The sequence below is a fragment of the Coregonus clupeaformis genome, chromosome 19 (assembly GCF_020615455.1).
Source record: "Coregonus clupeaformis isolate EN_2021a chromosome 19, ASM2061545v1, whole genome shotgun sequence".
In the NCBI taxonomy this organism is placed as follows: Eukaryota; Metazoa; Chordata; class Actinopteri; order Salmoniformes; family Salmonidae; genus Coregonus; species Coregonus clupeaformis.
This window is the reverse complement of record NC_059210.1, coordinates 25737941-25751688: the sequence shown is the minus strand read 5'-3', so window position 1 is coordinate 25751688 and position 13748 is coordinate 25737941. Positions and strand designations below refer to the sequence as shown.

General features: G+C 42.7%; 1 protein-coding gene across 7 annotated transcripts in view; it reads right to left on the bottom strand.

Annotated features, from left to right (window-relative positions):
* LOC121531766 (NT-3 growth factor receptor) overlaps nucleotides 1-13748 on the bottom strand; it is a 271096-nt gene that overhangs the window by 235913 nt on the left and 21435 nt on the right. For all 7 annotated transcript variants that reach the window (XM_045227136.1, XM_045227138.1, XM_045227137.1 and 4 more), the window contains exon 2: nucleotides 1524-1598. In XM_045227136.1, the coding sequence (XP_045083071.1) occupies nucleotides 1524-1598 (75 nt within the window). The remainder of the gene's footprint in view (nucleotides 1-1523; nucleotides 1599-13748) is intronic.

The window sequence follows — 13748 nt, the reverse complement described above, 5'->3', positions numbered from 1 at the left end:
TGCAGTGCATTACAATAAACATGCCTGCAAAATAAGCCACTGCTAGTGGTCAATAGTACTGATGAAGTATGTGTGCCCACCAGACCAGGTGCCATGTCACCGTGTGTTGGGTTAGGTGGGTCATTGCATAACATTAAATATGTCTTGCATATACAGATGTAGGATCTTTATTTGAGCAAATTTCATACAGCAGGAAAATAATTCTGCAGCACCAGGACATTTGAATTATTATGTAGATTATAATTAATGGACATCTCATTCCAAAATCATGGGCGTTAATATGGAGTTGGGCAGTGATGTTGGGCGATTAGGCCTGGCTCACAGTCGACATTCCAATTCATCCCAAAGGTGTTCGATGCAGGCCAGTCAAGTTCTTCCACACCGATCTCAATAAACCATTTCTGTATGGACCTCACTTTGTGCAAGGGGGCATTATCATGCTGAAACAGGAAAGGGCCTTCCCCAAACTGTTGCCACAAAGTTGGAAGCACAGAATCGTCTACAATGTCATTGAATGCTGTAGCGTTAACATTTCCCTTCACTGAAAAACAGTCCTAGACCCTTATTCCTCCTCCGCCAAACTTTATAGTTGGCCCTATGCATTGGGGCAGGTAGGGTTTTCCTGGCATCCGCCAAACCCAGATTAGTCTGTCGGTCTGCCAGACAGTGAAGCGTGATTCATCACTCCAGAGAACGCATTTAAACGGCGGCAAACTTTACACCACTCATGGTGATCTTAGGCTTGTGTGTGGCTGCTCGGCCATGGAAACCCATTTCATGAAGCTCCCGAAGAAACAGTTATTGTGCTGACCTTTCTTCCAGTGGCAGTTTGGAACTCGGTAGTGAGTGTTGCAACGGAGGCAGACGATCTTTACATGCTATGCGCTTCAACACTCGGGGGTCCCGTTCTGTGAGCTTGTGTGGCCTACTACTTCACGAATGAGCCGTTGTTGCTCCTAGACGTTTCCACTTCACAATAACAGCACTTACAGTTGACCGGGGCAGCACTAGCAGGGCAGAAATTTAACGAACTGACTTGTTGGAAAGGTGGTATCCTATGACAGTGCCACATTGAAAGTCACTGAGCTCTTCAGTACGGGCCATTGTACTGCCAATGTTTGTCTTTGGAGATTGCATGGCTGTGTGCTCGATTTTATACACCTGTCAGCAACGGGTGTGGCTGAAATAGCCGAATCCACTAATTTGAAGTGGTGTCCACATACAGTTCAGTTAGGGCAAATCATGTCTGAAATTTCAAAGTGGAAACTAAAAACTTTAGAATCCTTTTTAAAACTCAAATGCACTATAAGTTTGCATTTTCTGCAGTGCAGGAAAATTCTCAGCAACAAAAGAGTGATCAAATTAAGATCTTACATCTGTAGCATGTTTAGGTCAGGATGACACAGCCCATGGTCTCACAGCCATATGGTATGCTTTCATGGCTAGAGCAACAGTGAGCTCTGCAGAAAACACACATCAGTGGTTTATTAATGAGATGTGTTTCTCCCCAAGTTGACACTCACAGTCTCTGAAGTCCAGTGTACAGCTCCATGTCCACATCCTTCAGGGTCTGCAGGCCAGTCCAGTTCTCAATGTGTCTGAGACATAGGGAAAGAACAGAAGACAGTCAGTAAAAGCAACTTTAAATATGTTTGTTCTGTCGGTTTATTACATTTACATTTTAGTCATTTAGCAGACGCTCTTATCCAGAGCGACTTACATGAGCAATTAGGGTTAAGTGCCTTGCTCAAGGGCACATCGACAGATTTTTCATCTAGTCGGCTCAGGGATTAGAACCAGCGACCTTTCGGTTACTGGCACAACGCTCTTAACCACTAAGCTACCTGTCTTTGGTTATCCCTCGTAGTTGGAAGGTGTACAATTCAGTTCAGTTGTGAACTTCATGTTTTTAGTCAGTCCCATCTGAGGACACTACAAGACAAAACTGAAAATTAATAGTAGTCTAGTCAAGATATGTGGGATACACTGTCTGGTAGATGTCCCCCAGTACGAGCACATTCACATGATTTACTGCTGGCTTAAATTATCTACAATGCAATTACATCCTTCGTAATGAGGGGACGTTTAATGAAAGCGAAATGCTGGAGGTCCCCGGAGTGTCTCCACAACACTGAGCTAAAATCACCCTTGGTGCTCCATGCTGACTATTGCTGCTCTTGAACTGTACTAAAACTGACACTCAGCATTATTCTGGTAAGAGACTTCCTTAAGAGGTGCGTGTTACCTTTGGGTCTGGTGAAATTGCAATACCCTATTGTTTATATATCGTGGGCACTTAGCTTTGTAAGACTCCAAATGAGTTCACATTTTAAAGATTCACCACAGAGCCATGTCTCTAATTCGATCTATCGCTTACTTCTCTCACTTCAAACTCTCTCTTCCATTATCTCACTCACCTGTTCAATCGCTCTGGCTTTCATCCTGTCTTTTTACACACACTCTTTTTAATTCGTTTTTCCACATACACATTTTCACACAACAAGCACACCTGAGCACACGCATCCACCAGCACTCAAGCAGCTAAACAACATGCATTGCTGATCTCTGAGCCCAGGAAATTACATCCAGCCTCCATCTGCTACTAGCATCAGGTTTTGAAATTGGCTTAAAATATTTACATCAGCCATACAAATTTAACTGGGCCCATCTCCCCCTCTGGTCTGTTTATAATCAGTGAAGCGTTCCCTTGGTTCAGAGCAGGAAGACCATCCTAATCTCCCTGCTTCTCTTTCCATGTGATGTGTACATGTGGAACGACATCCTGGGCAGCTGCTGAGTAATGCTTTAGAACTCACCCTGATTGGTTAGCATGCATGAGCAGGCTCATGAATATGAGACAGATCTGATGGCAGGTGAGATGTGAAATCTTGTCCAGGTGGCAGGGAGGTTATGTGCACAGCCGGGGCCACATGATGCTAACGCTGGACCTGTGTATACTGGACAGTATAGCTGACCTGAGACTGTAATCTGATGTGGGTGATCTGCACTGAAAATGTGCATGTGTACTAGATGTAGCCTACAGTTTGTATTATGTAAACCACATTATAAACTGGGTCGTTCGAGCCCTGAATGCTGATTAGCTGACAGCCGTGGTATATCAGACTGTATACCACGGGTACAACAAAACATTTATTTTAACTGCTCTAATTACGTTGGTAAGCAGTTTATAATAGCAATAAGGCACCTCGGGGGTTTGTGATATATGACCAATATACCACGGCTAAGGGCTGTATCCAGGCACTCCGTGTTGCATCGTGCTTAAGAATAGCCCTTAGCCTTGGTATATTGGCCATATACCACACCCCCTCGGTCCTTATTGCTTAAGTGTATAATGCATAAAGTCACACAATACTTTATACAAATGCATACATACTGTGTATCTTAACTGATGGACATAAAAACAGATACAATCTTATTAAAGGAGAATATAAAAGAGATTAAATGTAGTGGAGAGTTAACATAGCAATCCATTTGACATCCCCTCTTGTCAAAATGCAAATGTTTAAGACAGTGTGAGGTACAACAGCTATGCACAGATTTGGAAGGAAAATACATGTACGTTATCATCATATATTCATGATCATTTTTCTGGAAATTAATCTTAAAGACAAAATATTAAGACTATCCTGCTCACATCTTGATAAAACAGTGTTATGTAATCTAGCAACTCTGCTTTCCAGAGCAGTAAAGTGGGTCGTCGCTTGGAGAGGCAATGCAGAACAACAAATCCCTCGACAGAGGAACTATGGACTCGCCATGTAAAACAAAAACAAAAGCTTTAGGACAATAAATATCTAGATGACGAAGGACAAATAGAGGCAGAAAACCAAGGAGAGGGAAAACCGCCTCACATGGACCAGAACCAATCAATACCCACAGAGATTAAAATCATAAGTAAAAAATCAAAGTTGGGGGAACGCTGGCTGATTGGCTGAGCTCATTTTAGACTCGGAATGAGGCCTGTCCTCCAGGGCCTAATTGAGTGATTGACTAATTGACTGATTGATCGATTCATCAATTGGCTTTCTAAACAGGGTATAATAAGTCTGCATGGGGCTCCAGAGAAGGAGTGGCCAGAGAGCTCAATGCAGAGGCAGAGAAGTCCATTAACACAAACCTACTGTACAGAAAGTATAAAGTACCTCCTATCTTAGAAGAGAATCAGTGTGGAGTGCAATGTACACTACATATTTTTTTGGGGGGGTCATTTTGGCAGATGCTCTTATCCAGAGCGACTTACAGTTAGTGAGTGCATACATTTTTCACACTGGCCCCCTGTGGGAATCAAGCGCCATGCTCTACCAACTGAGCTACAGGAGGCCACTACCAGTCAAAAGTTTGGACACACCTACTCATTCAAGGGTTTTTCTTTATTTGTACTATCAAAACTATGAAATAACATGGGAATCATGTAGTATCCAAAAAAGTGTTAAACAAATCAAAATATATTTTATATTTGAGATTCTTCAAATAGCCACCCTTTGCCTTGATGACAGCTTTGCACACTCTTGGCATTCTCTCAACCAGCTTCCTGAGGTAGTCACCTGTAATGCATTTCAATTAACAGGTGTGCCTTCTTAAAAGTTAATTTGTGGAATTTCTTTCCTTCTTAATGAGTTTCAGCCAATCAGTTGTGTTGTGATAAGGTAGGGGGGTAAAAGACCAAGTCCATATTATGGCAAGAACAGCTCAAATAAGCAAAGAGAAATGACAGTCCATTATTACTTTAAGACATGAAGGTCAGAACTTAGAACATTTCTTCAAGTGCAGTTGCAAAAACCATCAAGCGCTATGATGAAACTGGCTCTCATGAGGACCGCCACAGGAATGGAAGACCCAGAGTTACCTCTGCTGCAGAGGATAAGTTCATTAGAGTTACCAGCCTCAGAAATTGCAGCCCAAATAAATGCTTCACAGAGTTCAAGTCACAGACACATCTCAAAATCAACTGTTGGGGACTGTGTGAATCAGACCTTCATGGTTGAATTGATGGAAAGAAATGTCCTCCCGAGTGGCGCAGTGGTCTAAGGCACTGCATCGCAGTGCTAGCTGTGCCACTAGAGATCCTGGTTCAAATCCAGGCTCTGTTGTAGCCGGCCGCGACCGGGAGACCAATGGGGTGGTGCACAATTTGTCCAGGGTAGGGGAGGGAATGGCCGGCAGGGATGTAGCTCAGTTGGTAAAGCGTGGCATTTGCAACGCCAGGGTTGTGGGTTCGATTCCAGTATGAAAAATAAAAATGTATGCACTCACTAACTGTAAGTCGCTCTGGATAAGAGTGTCTGGTAAATGAAACCACTACTAAAGGTACATGAAGAAGTGACTTGCTTGGGCCAAGAAACACGAGCAATGGACATTAGACCGGTGGAAATTTGTCCTGGAGTCCAAACTGGAGATTTTCGATTCCAACCGCCGTGTCTTGTGAGAAGCAGTGTTGTGAACGGATGATCTCCGCATGTGCAGTTCCCACCGTAAAGCATGGAGGAGGAGGTGTTATGGTGTGGGGGTGCTTTGCTGGTGACACTGTCTGTGATTTATTTAGAATTCAAGGCACACTTAACCAGCATGGCTACCACAGCATTCTGCAGTGATACGCCATCCCATCTGGTTTGGGCTTAGTGGGACTATCATTTGTTTTTCAACAGGACAATGACCCAAAACACCTCCAGGCTGTGTAAGGGCTATTTTACCAAGAAGGGGAGTGATGGAGTGCTGCATCAGATGACCTGGCCTCCACAATCCCCCGACATCAACCCAATTGAGATGGTTTGGGATGAGTCGGACGGCAGAGTGAAGGAAAAGCAGCCAACAAGTGCTAAGCATATGTGGGAACTCCTTCAAGACTGTTGGGAAAGCATTCCAGGTGAAGCTGGTTGAGAGAATGCCAAGAGTGTGCAAAGCTGTCATCAAGGCAAAGGGTGGCTATTTGAAGAATCTCAAATATAAAATATATTTTGATTTGTTTAACACTTTTTTGGTTACTACATGATTCCATATGTGTTATTTCATAGTTTTGATGTCTTCACTATTATTCTACAATGTAGAGAATAGTAAAAATAAAGAAGAACCCTTAAATGAGTAGGTGTGTTTGACTGGTACTGTATGTCCTGTCTGACAATCAGTGTGGAGTGGAGTGGATCACACAGCCCAGTATGTGTTTATCGAACGTCAAACCAACATCGTATTGTTAGTGTTTGTGCAGTACAGTACAGTGCAGGACAGTGCAGTACAGTGCAGTACAGCACCGTACAGTACAGGAGGAGCTGCAGTGGGGGGAGCGTTGGATTGACAAGTACAGAGCAGCCCTCCTCTCCCCCACTATGGTGAGAGTAGGAGCTAGTGATAACCAGGAGTACTAGGCTGACACAGTTGGATAATGATTGCTACATGCTGTACAGCTAACAGGGGCTTTGCATATTTCCATACCAAAATCACCCCCTGTGTGCAGATTGAACACTGCTACTTATAACTTTGGATAAAAATATTCAGACTAAAATCAGTCTTTGCCCCATAAATATGTAAATATTGCAGATTTTCTTTTGCAGCGTAGGCCTACCTCTGGTGCTGGGAGCCCACTGAGCAGTGTGAAGCACTGAACTAAGACCTGACCAGCCAAGCGCTAATGACAAAGTGAGAATTTATCAGTTGAATACATTCTGGTTTTCTCATGCCATATACAGTATTTATAGAATAGTGATTATTTTGATTCCTTGGGTCTCTTCTTTGGAAGAACAATATAATTATTGTTTTCTTTATTATGCTTCACACAAGTTTGAAGCAAATGCAATAAAATACACCAATGGAACATTTATCTCTACATGGGTTAAGATTGGTAGAAAATCTGCTTGACTATTTGCTCAAAGAGCTGTCAGGTACTGTATCGTAGGAAGAGAGCTCAATGCCACTGTCAATCAGTTGGGAACGACGGGGGATGTGATTCGAACCAAATGGTTGAACCGGAGAGCCTATTTCACTGAAAACGTTCTCTCCTGACAGACTGTAAAACAGTACGCTGAGGTGTCGCTGTCTGCCCCAAAGCTGCGACCCCATCTTCTGATGGTGAGGAATACAGGAAGACAGGCAGCATTGAATAGCTGCAGGTTTGATGGTGCCACCCATGGTGACATATTCATTAAAAGCATGGAGAAGCACAGAGCCTGCGGCTTTCTGTGTGACTGGGGCGATGACCCAGCTGGAGGATGGGAATTTTACCCTCTGTCTGCGGTTCAAATGGCAACCTATTCCCTATATAGTGCACTACCCATAGGGCTCTGGTCATAAGTAGTGTACTAAATAGGGAAGAGGGCTCCATTTTGGATGCTCCTCTCTCCTGATTTTGCCAGTGGGTTAGACTCTCATCCACTCACACTGTTGTGCTGCAGAGCCAAAAGCAAAGATAAATCTGCATGAGACCCACCTACATAAGTGGAGCCAAAAAAGGATGAAAAAAAGTATTTCCTACCTTCTCAGAAGTTTACCTCTGTGAACACTGGAACAAACCCATTCAGTTTTATTGAGACTGTCAGCTGACTTCATCACGGATTCATTACTCCGTTCTAACATCACCATCATGTGCGAGGAGGGCAACTTCACAACTACCTCAACGCTTGAAATGGAATAGAAACAAATCTATACAGTAGTAACACAGGGGGTATTTGCATTTCGCTTTTATCGCAGCACTGCAGTGTCAATTTCCTCTACATGGTTATATAGTACAGGAGCTACTACTGCTGACTCTACAAGCCATTTAGACTACCTACTAGTATAAACACCGAAATAGTAATATCCTGATCTAACTTTGACGTGTCACTTTAAAATAAGAATACAGATACAATCATTTACACATCATGACCACTAAGCGTGTGACTGTGTTAATGACATCATCCTATCAGTGTGAAGGCACATGGGAGAGCGAGAGAGAGAGAGAGCATATTGAACCACTGATCAGGTGACAACCACATGACACAAAGACTCCAGTGTTAACAATGAGCTAAATCAAATACAACAGCAGTCTTTACAATTCACTGGCTTAGCAGACGCAACAGATGTATGTACGTAAGCTGTGCAGCCATTATTTCAGCATCTGTAACCTAACATCCACCCCAGTTCAGATCCATTGATTTGTTGATGTCTCTGTGCGGTTGAGAAAGAGAACACCATCTCTGTGTGCTTTCCCATTAGGCCTTAGTCATTGGTGATGATCAGTTGTCTGTTTGGAGGTGGCAGAACTCTCTCAGGAGGCAGCCAGTGCTGTGCTCTCCCTTCTCTCAACTCATCTAATGTATTCGTCCTCATGTCACACAGCCATGTCTTTGAATGGATCTCTCTTGTGTTGTTTTGTGTTTCTTTAACAATGAAATACAATTTGCATGTGTGTGATGGACTCCTTTTAAACTGATTTTTTATTAGGGTGGGAAAAAACAAGAGGTTCAAGAATAGGGATTGGGGTGTTTCTATTCAAAGACCTTCAAAACCATTCAGCTGCTGCATGTGAAAACAAATGTTTCTAGCCACTGTACGTGAATAAGATTGATTTTGTCATTTGAATACTCATTATATGTACGTATGTGCAGTGTGAAACATTAGGCTACATATTGAATGTGTGGAGGGCGTTGTCATGGAAATGCACCTTTTGTTAGAATATTAATACGGACTAATGTATATTTTAAAACGCACCAGACACATAGACATTGAGTGGTCTGTTGAATATAAAAAGCAATTTGGATTAGTTTATGCATTTTGGAAAAGATGGAGTGGGGAATAAAGCTCCACACTCCCATTATAACGTGACAATACCCTAGAAAACACAGAACATTGAAAAATAGGAGTGTGTCTCTGTGACTCCACTCACAGCTGCATTTTAATTACACATACTAAATAATAGTTTCTGTTATAAAACCTAATTATGCAGTGGCATTTAATCTAAATCAACTAGGAGAAAGGAACATTTATATGTTTTCTGTTTTCAGGGACTATTCTTTGTACTCAAAGCTAGGTAAATTAGAACACAGTTTAGAAGCCGAACACTGAGAAAAGTCATAATAAGAGTGAATGTTTGCAATTCTTTAATGTTACAAAATAAACCCAATGTACTGAGTACTTGGCTAACTGCACACAACTTCAAAAAAAATAATAATAGTACGATTAGTCCACTTCAATTTTCTAATCTCTTTTAAATAATCCTGTCAGAATGTAAAGTGATAGTGTGTGTGTATACGTGTGTGTGTGCGATGTGTGTCAGACAGTAGTAATTACCTAGCTGCATGGTTCAGGGGACAGGACTACAGCTCTGGCCTGGATGAAGGTGTGTATAACACCCTGCTAGAATCTGATTAAACCATCCCCTATTCCTCCATCTTGGAGTCAGCATTTCTGCAAATATTTTAACTGCATCTCTCAAAGCGTCAATCAGATCAGCGTATAGCATGCTGCATGGAGCTGCTGGGTTTTCGGAAGGAACTGAGGATTACAATACTGTATCCTCCTGGCACCGGTCCAGAAGTAATGCCCTGCCTGCATGCTGATGGCTGATGGCTGAGCTGCCACTCTACTCCACCGCTCCTCTTAATGGACGCAATGAAACCCAGCTTCAAAGAGCTCCCATCTGGAAGCCATGATAAATAGTTTGGTGGGAGAGATCCAAGCCAAGCCAAACCTTTTTTCCAACATGACTGGTGTTGTGATACGTACGGTATATGCTAGTGTTCACAGCAGTGTGATTTAGTTGCAATGAGTTATGTACACTATATTTCTGCTTCCTCTTTGTCTCTCTTTACAAAGGTTTTCATCACACAGTACTATATATATTCATTTATGGAAATGTAAGGCAGAATTTCTTACCCAGCCTACTGAACTGTGTAGCTCTGCTAAATATGTATGTAGTATTTCAAGGGTGTTACTCCTATTAACCTGTCATATTGTTACTATTATGGTCTCTCCCAGACCAGGCAGCTAATGGTCCTTTATGATCACAGTATTTTCCTGTGAAAAGCACAAACCCTTACCCTCTTTATCTTTGGGTTTTAATAGGGTGATATATACAAGGTGTAAACTTTATATAGAATAATGGACATGGCAGTGTGGGTTTTGACAATGCCATAATTTATGACTTCAAGTAGATTTCATGGTATCAAATTAAACATTGATGTTTTTTTTTAAATTCTCCTTCCAAACAGGCTATAGCTCTAAGGCAGAATGTTGCTTTCAATTCATCTCTGTTTCATATACATGCATAATAAAGTATTCTTGTTCATGTTCAGATTTTTATCTTAACCTGGAGCTGGGCGTGCTATGCATCGTAAGTTCCAGCTTTATTCAGAACCTACTCCTGTTCATCTAGTACTAAAAAAGTACTAAAATAGAGAGAGTAGTCCTCTAAATTTACAAGGTGTGAAATTGCCTCAGCATGCATAGAAAGAGCTCCTAACTCTTCCTAATCCTCCATGACTCCACAGCACACAGACAGGGCTGTTATTCAATCAGCCAAAGCTTTATCTACACTTTATTTACACCATATCAACAGCTTTACAACCACATTTTACTATCATACCGTTTAGCGTGAATGCTTTGGGTATGTAGTAAGTTACAATCTCACTGCTGAAACAATAAGATATGAACCTCAGACAGTGTTTGGGGGCCACAGGTCAAGCAAAGAATCACTTGCAGGTCCATGTAAACAACACAAAAGTAGAAATAGGCAAAAGTAGAAGTAGCAATGAGTGACTGTATAGGTGACCCTGGAAATAGGGTCACATTCATGAATTCCATGACCAGGTTACAGCCTATCAATGTGCCAGTTTTGCCAGCTGGTGAATTTACAGTTACATTACAAATGCACTCATTGAAGTACAACTTCAAACACCTCCACAGCTACTGTATGCTGTGGCAGGAATCATATATGCAATGTCCAAAGTCATTTAATCTCAGCAGATACAGAAGGGTTCCTGGTGCTGGTGTCCTTCTGGTCAGTAAAAGCCATGTTGCAGCAAAAAAAAATTATATTAATGCTAAACCCAATTATCATTTGGGTCTGTGAAATCGAAGTACAGCATGTGTAAAAGCAGCACTCATTAGCATATGAGGGTTTAATCCTCATTAGGAGCACAAGGCCTCCTAAAGCAGTTCAACTAATTGTAATAATGTCATAGGCCTACATATGCAGAGAATTAACTCATTCAGCTTTCTCCTCACGCCACAGAGTGATGTAGTCATACAGCCTGAGCTCATGTATCTTTGATGTGACTGTGATGTGCTACTGTGGAATCACAAGAGCTCAAACATGGACGCTTTGTTTCCAATAAGTCTATAACACCATACATTTGAGTATTTCTAATGATTTACGTCTGTATAACGGTATTTGAGCTGCCTACATGCCTTCCTACATTCATCCAGGCAACAGACTAGTTGGCACAAGAATGAGAAAATATCACCTACAGAGACTGAAACTATTCAACTATAACATTTTTAAAAAATCACATATCTTACTGAATTTGTTTTGTTTAACAAAACTGATGAGGCAGAAAAACCCTCCACAGGCCCACGGTAATCTGAACACACTATACCAGGTGGCAGCTCTCATCTTGTCCAATCCACACACATACACACACACACACACACACACACACACACACACACACACACACACACACACACACACACATATTCACACAGTCTGATCCGACTGGACCGCTGCCCCTGGTAACTAGCCACTCATTTTCATATCATCCAAATACAGAAAAAACACTGGCAGAGGAAGGAAGCTTAATGCAAATATCTTTGTTTTCCAACCTCTAAATTAAGCCTGGTGGGGTAAACTGCACTGATGCAATGAGTACCCAATCATCAATTGAGATTAGTGGGGTTCTTGGGGATGGGTAGCGCTATGACACATTATATACAGTCATTTTCATCCAGTGACTTCCACTCAGTGCTAAAAGCCCTCAGAAAATGAAGTGAAATGACAGTGATTAATGTGTAGCTAGTGTCCTCATCTGAACATCTCTACAGTGAACTGGGTTAGACTAACCACTAACGTGTGTGTGTGGAAATTATGAACCGGATATCGTGGAATTTATGCGCCGCCAGTTGGCCCTCAGAATGTTCTGAGCCAAGCAGTGACTCAAACTCAAAAGGGAAACAGGAGGCCACTTCAGTCCACCTTTCACCAATCACCTCAAACACGTCAGCCAATCTGCTGCTGTCGCCACTCCCCTCCCCTCACCTCCCCTCCCCTCACCTCACCTCCCCTCCCCTCCCCTCACCTCACCTCACCTCACCTCACCTCACCTCACCTCACCTCACCTCACCTCACCTCACCTCACCTCACCTCACCTCACCTCTCCTCTCCCCTCCTCTCCTCTCCCTCCTCTCCTCTCCTCTCCTCTCCTCTCCCTCCTCTCCTCTCCTCTCCTCTCCTCTCCTCTCCTCCCCTCCTCTCCTCTCCTCTCTCCTCTCCTCTCCCTCCTCTCCTCTCCTCTCTCTCCTCTCCTCTCCTCTCCTCTCCTCTCCTACAACACCTCCACCCTCCTCATCCCTCACTGCCAATCTCTAACAAGTGATCCATGCCTTCGATAACATCTTAAAAAGAGCAGGGTGACATACACGAAAGTGGCTATACACTACCATAACAGATGATAAATACCACATCCACTTGAGAGGGGAAAGCATGAAAACGGATGAGTCATGAAAGCACATTTGACATCAGTGAGAGGCAGGAGAACTCACCGCCAATGACGATCACCATGTGACACCTGCACACATGGAGAGGGCATGTTGAAATACAGTATGTCTGGCTGACTGGCTGGCTGTGACTGACTGACTGGCTGGCTGGCTGGATGGCTGGCCTGGAGTATGAGATTGATAATCACCCTGGGCTGACACTGGCTCATAAGTCACTGCAGTGATTGAAGGTGCAGTCCCAAAGTGAGGGTGCTTTTAAATGATTGATTGCACTCTGGACTAACAAGAGGATCTCGTCAGCACTGTAGAGGCTTAGGCATGATTGACGGCTCACGTCGCTGCAACCTTCCCCCCTCCCTACACACCAACGTGACCCCCACTCCATTAGCTAACACTGAATATGCCAGCAGCATTTACTCTTGACAGTGCAGTTACTGTAGTCAGCCTCTGTGAAGGTGAGCATAGAGCAGGGATTATCAACTAGATTCAGCCGCGGGCCGATTTTTTTCTTGAGCGTATGGTCGGGGGGCCGGAACATAGTTCAAAATAATTTGTAGACTGCAAATTCACTGCAAGAAGCCCAAACAGATATAATATTAGACTAAAACAGAATAATTTCAAACCTTGCTTACCTTTGTATACGATCAAGTTTATCTCTATTATGCATGGGAATACTTGGGAACAGATTTCCAAAATTAAAATCACTTGGAACTGATTTCCTGGTGTTTTTACAGTCTTTTCTATCCCAGGCATAGAGCATCAGGAGATTTCTCATTATCAGGACTAATGCATCCCTATTCAAAGGCCACCTGAGCCCTACAAGCTCACTGGGTGCAGTAACACATGCACACATGCACATACACACGCATACAGTATCTGCAGTTGGTAACATCTACAATACAAACAATGGGGATGTAGAATGCTCAGGAACTGCCTTCATTGAACATATAGGCTGTGCTTTGATTAACATCTAAATGTAAATACCACAGACATAGTCATTTGAATATCACAATATATTGATATGGTGGGTTTAATGAGTGGTGTTATGA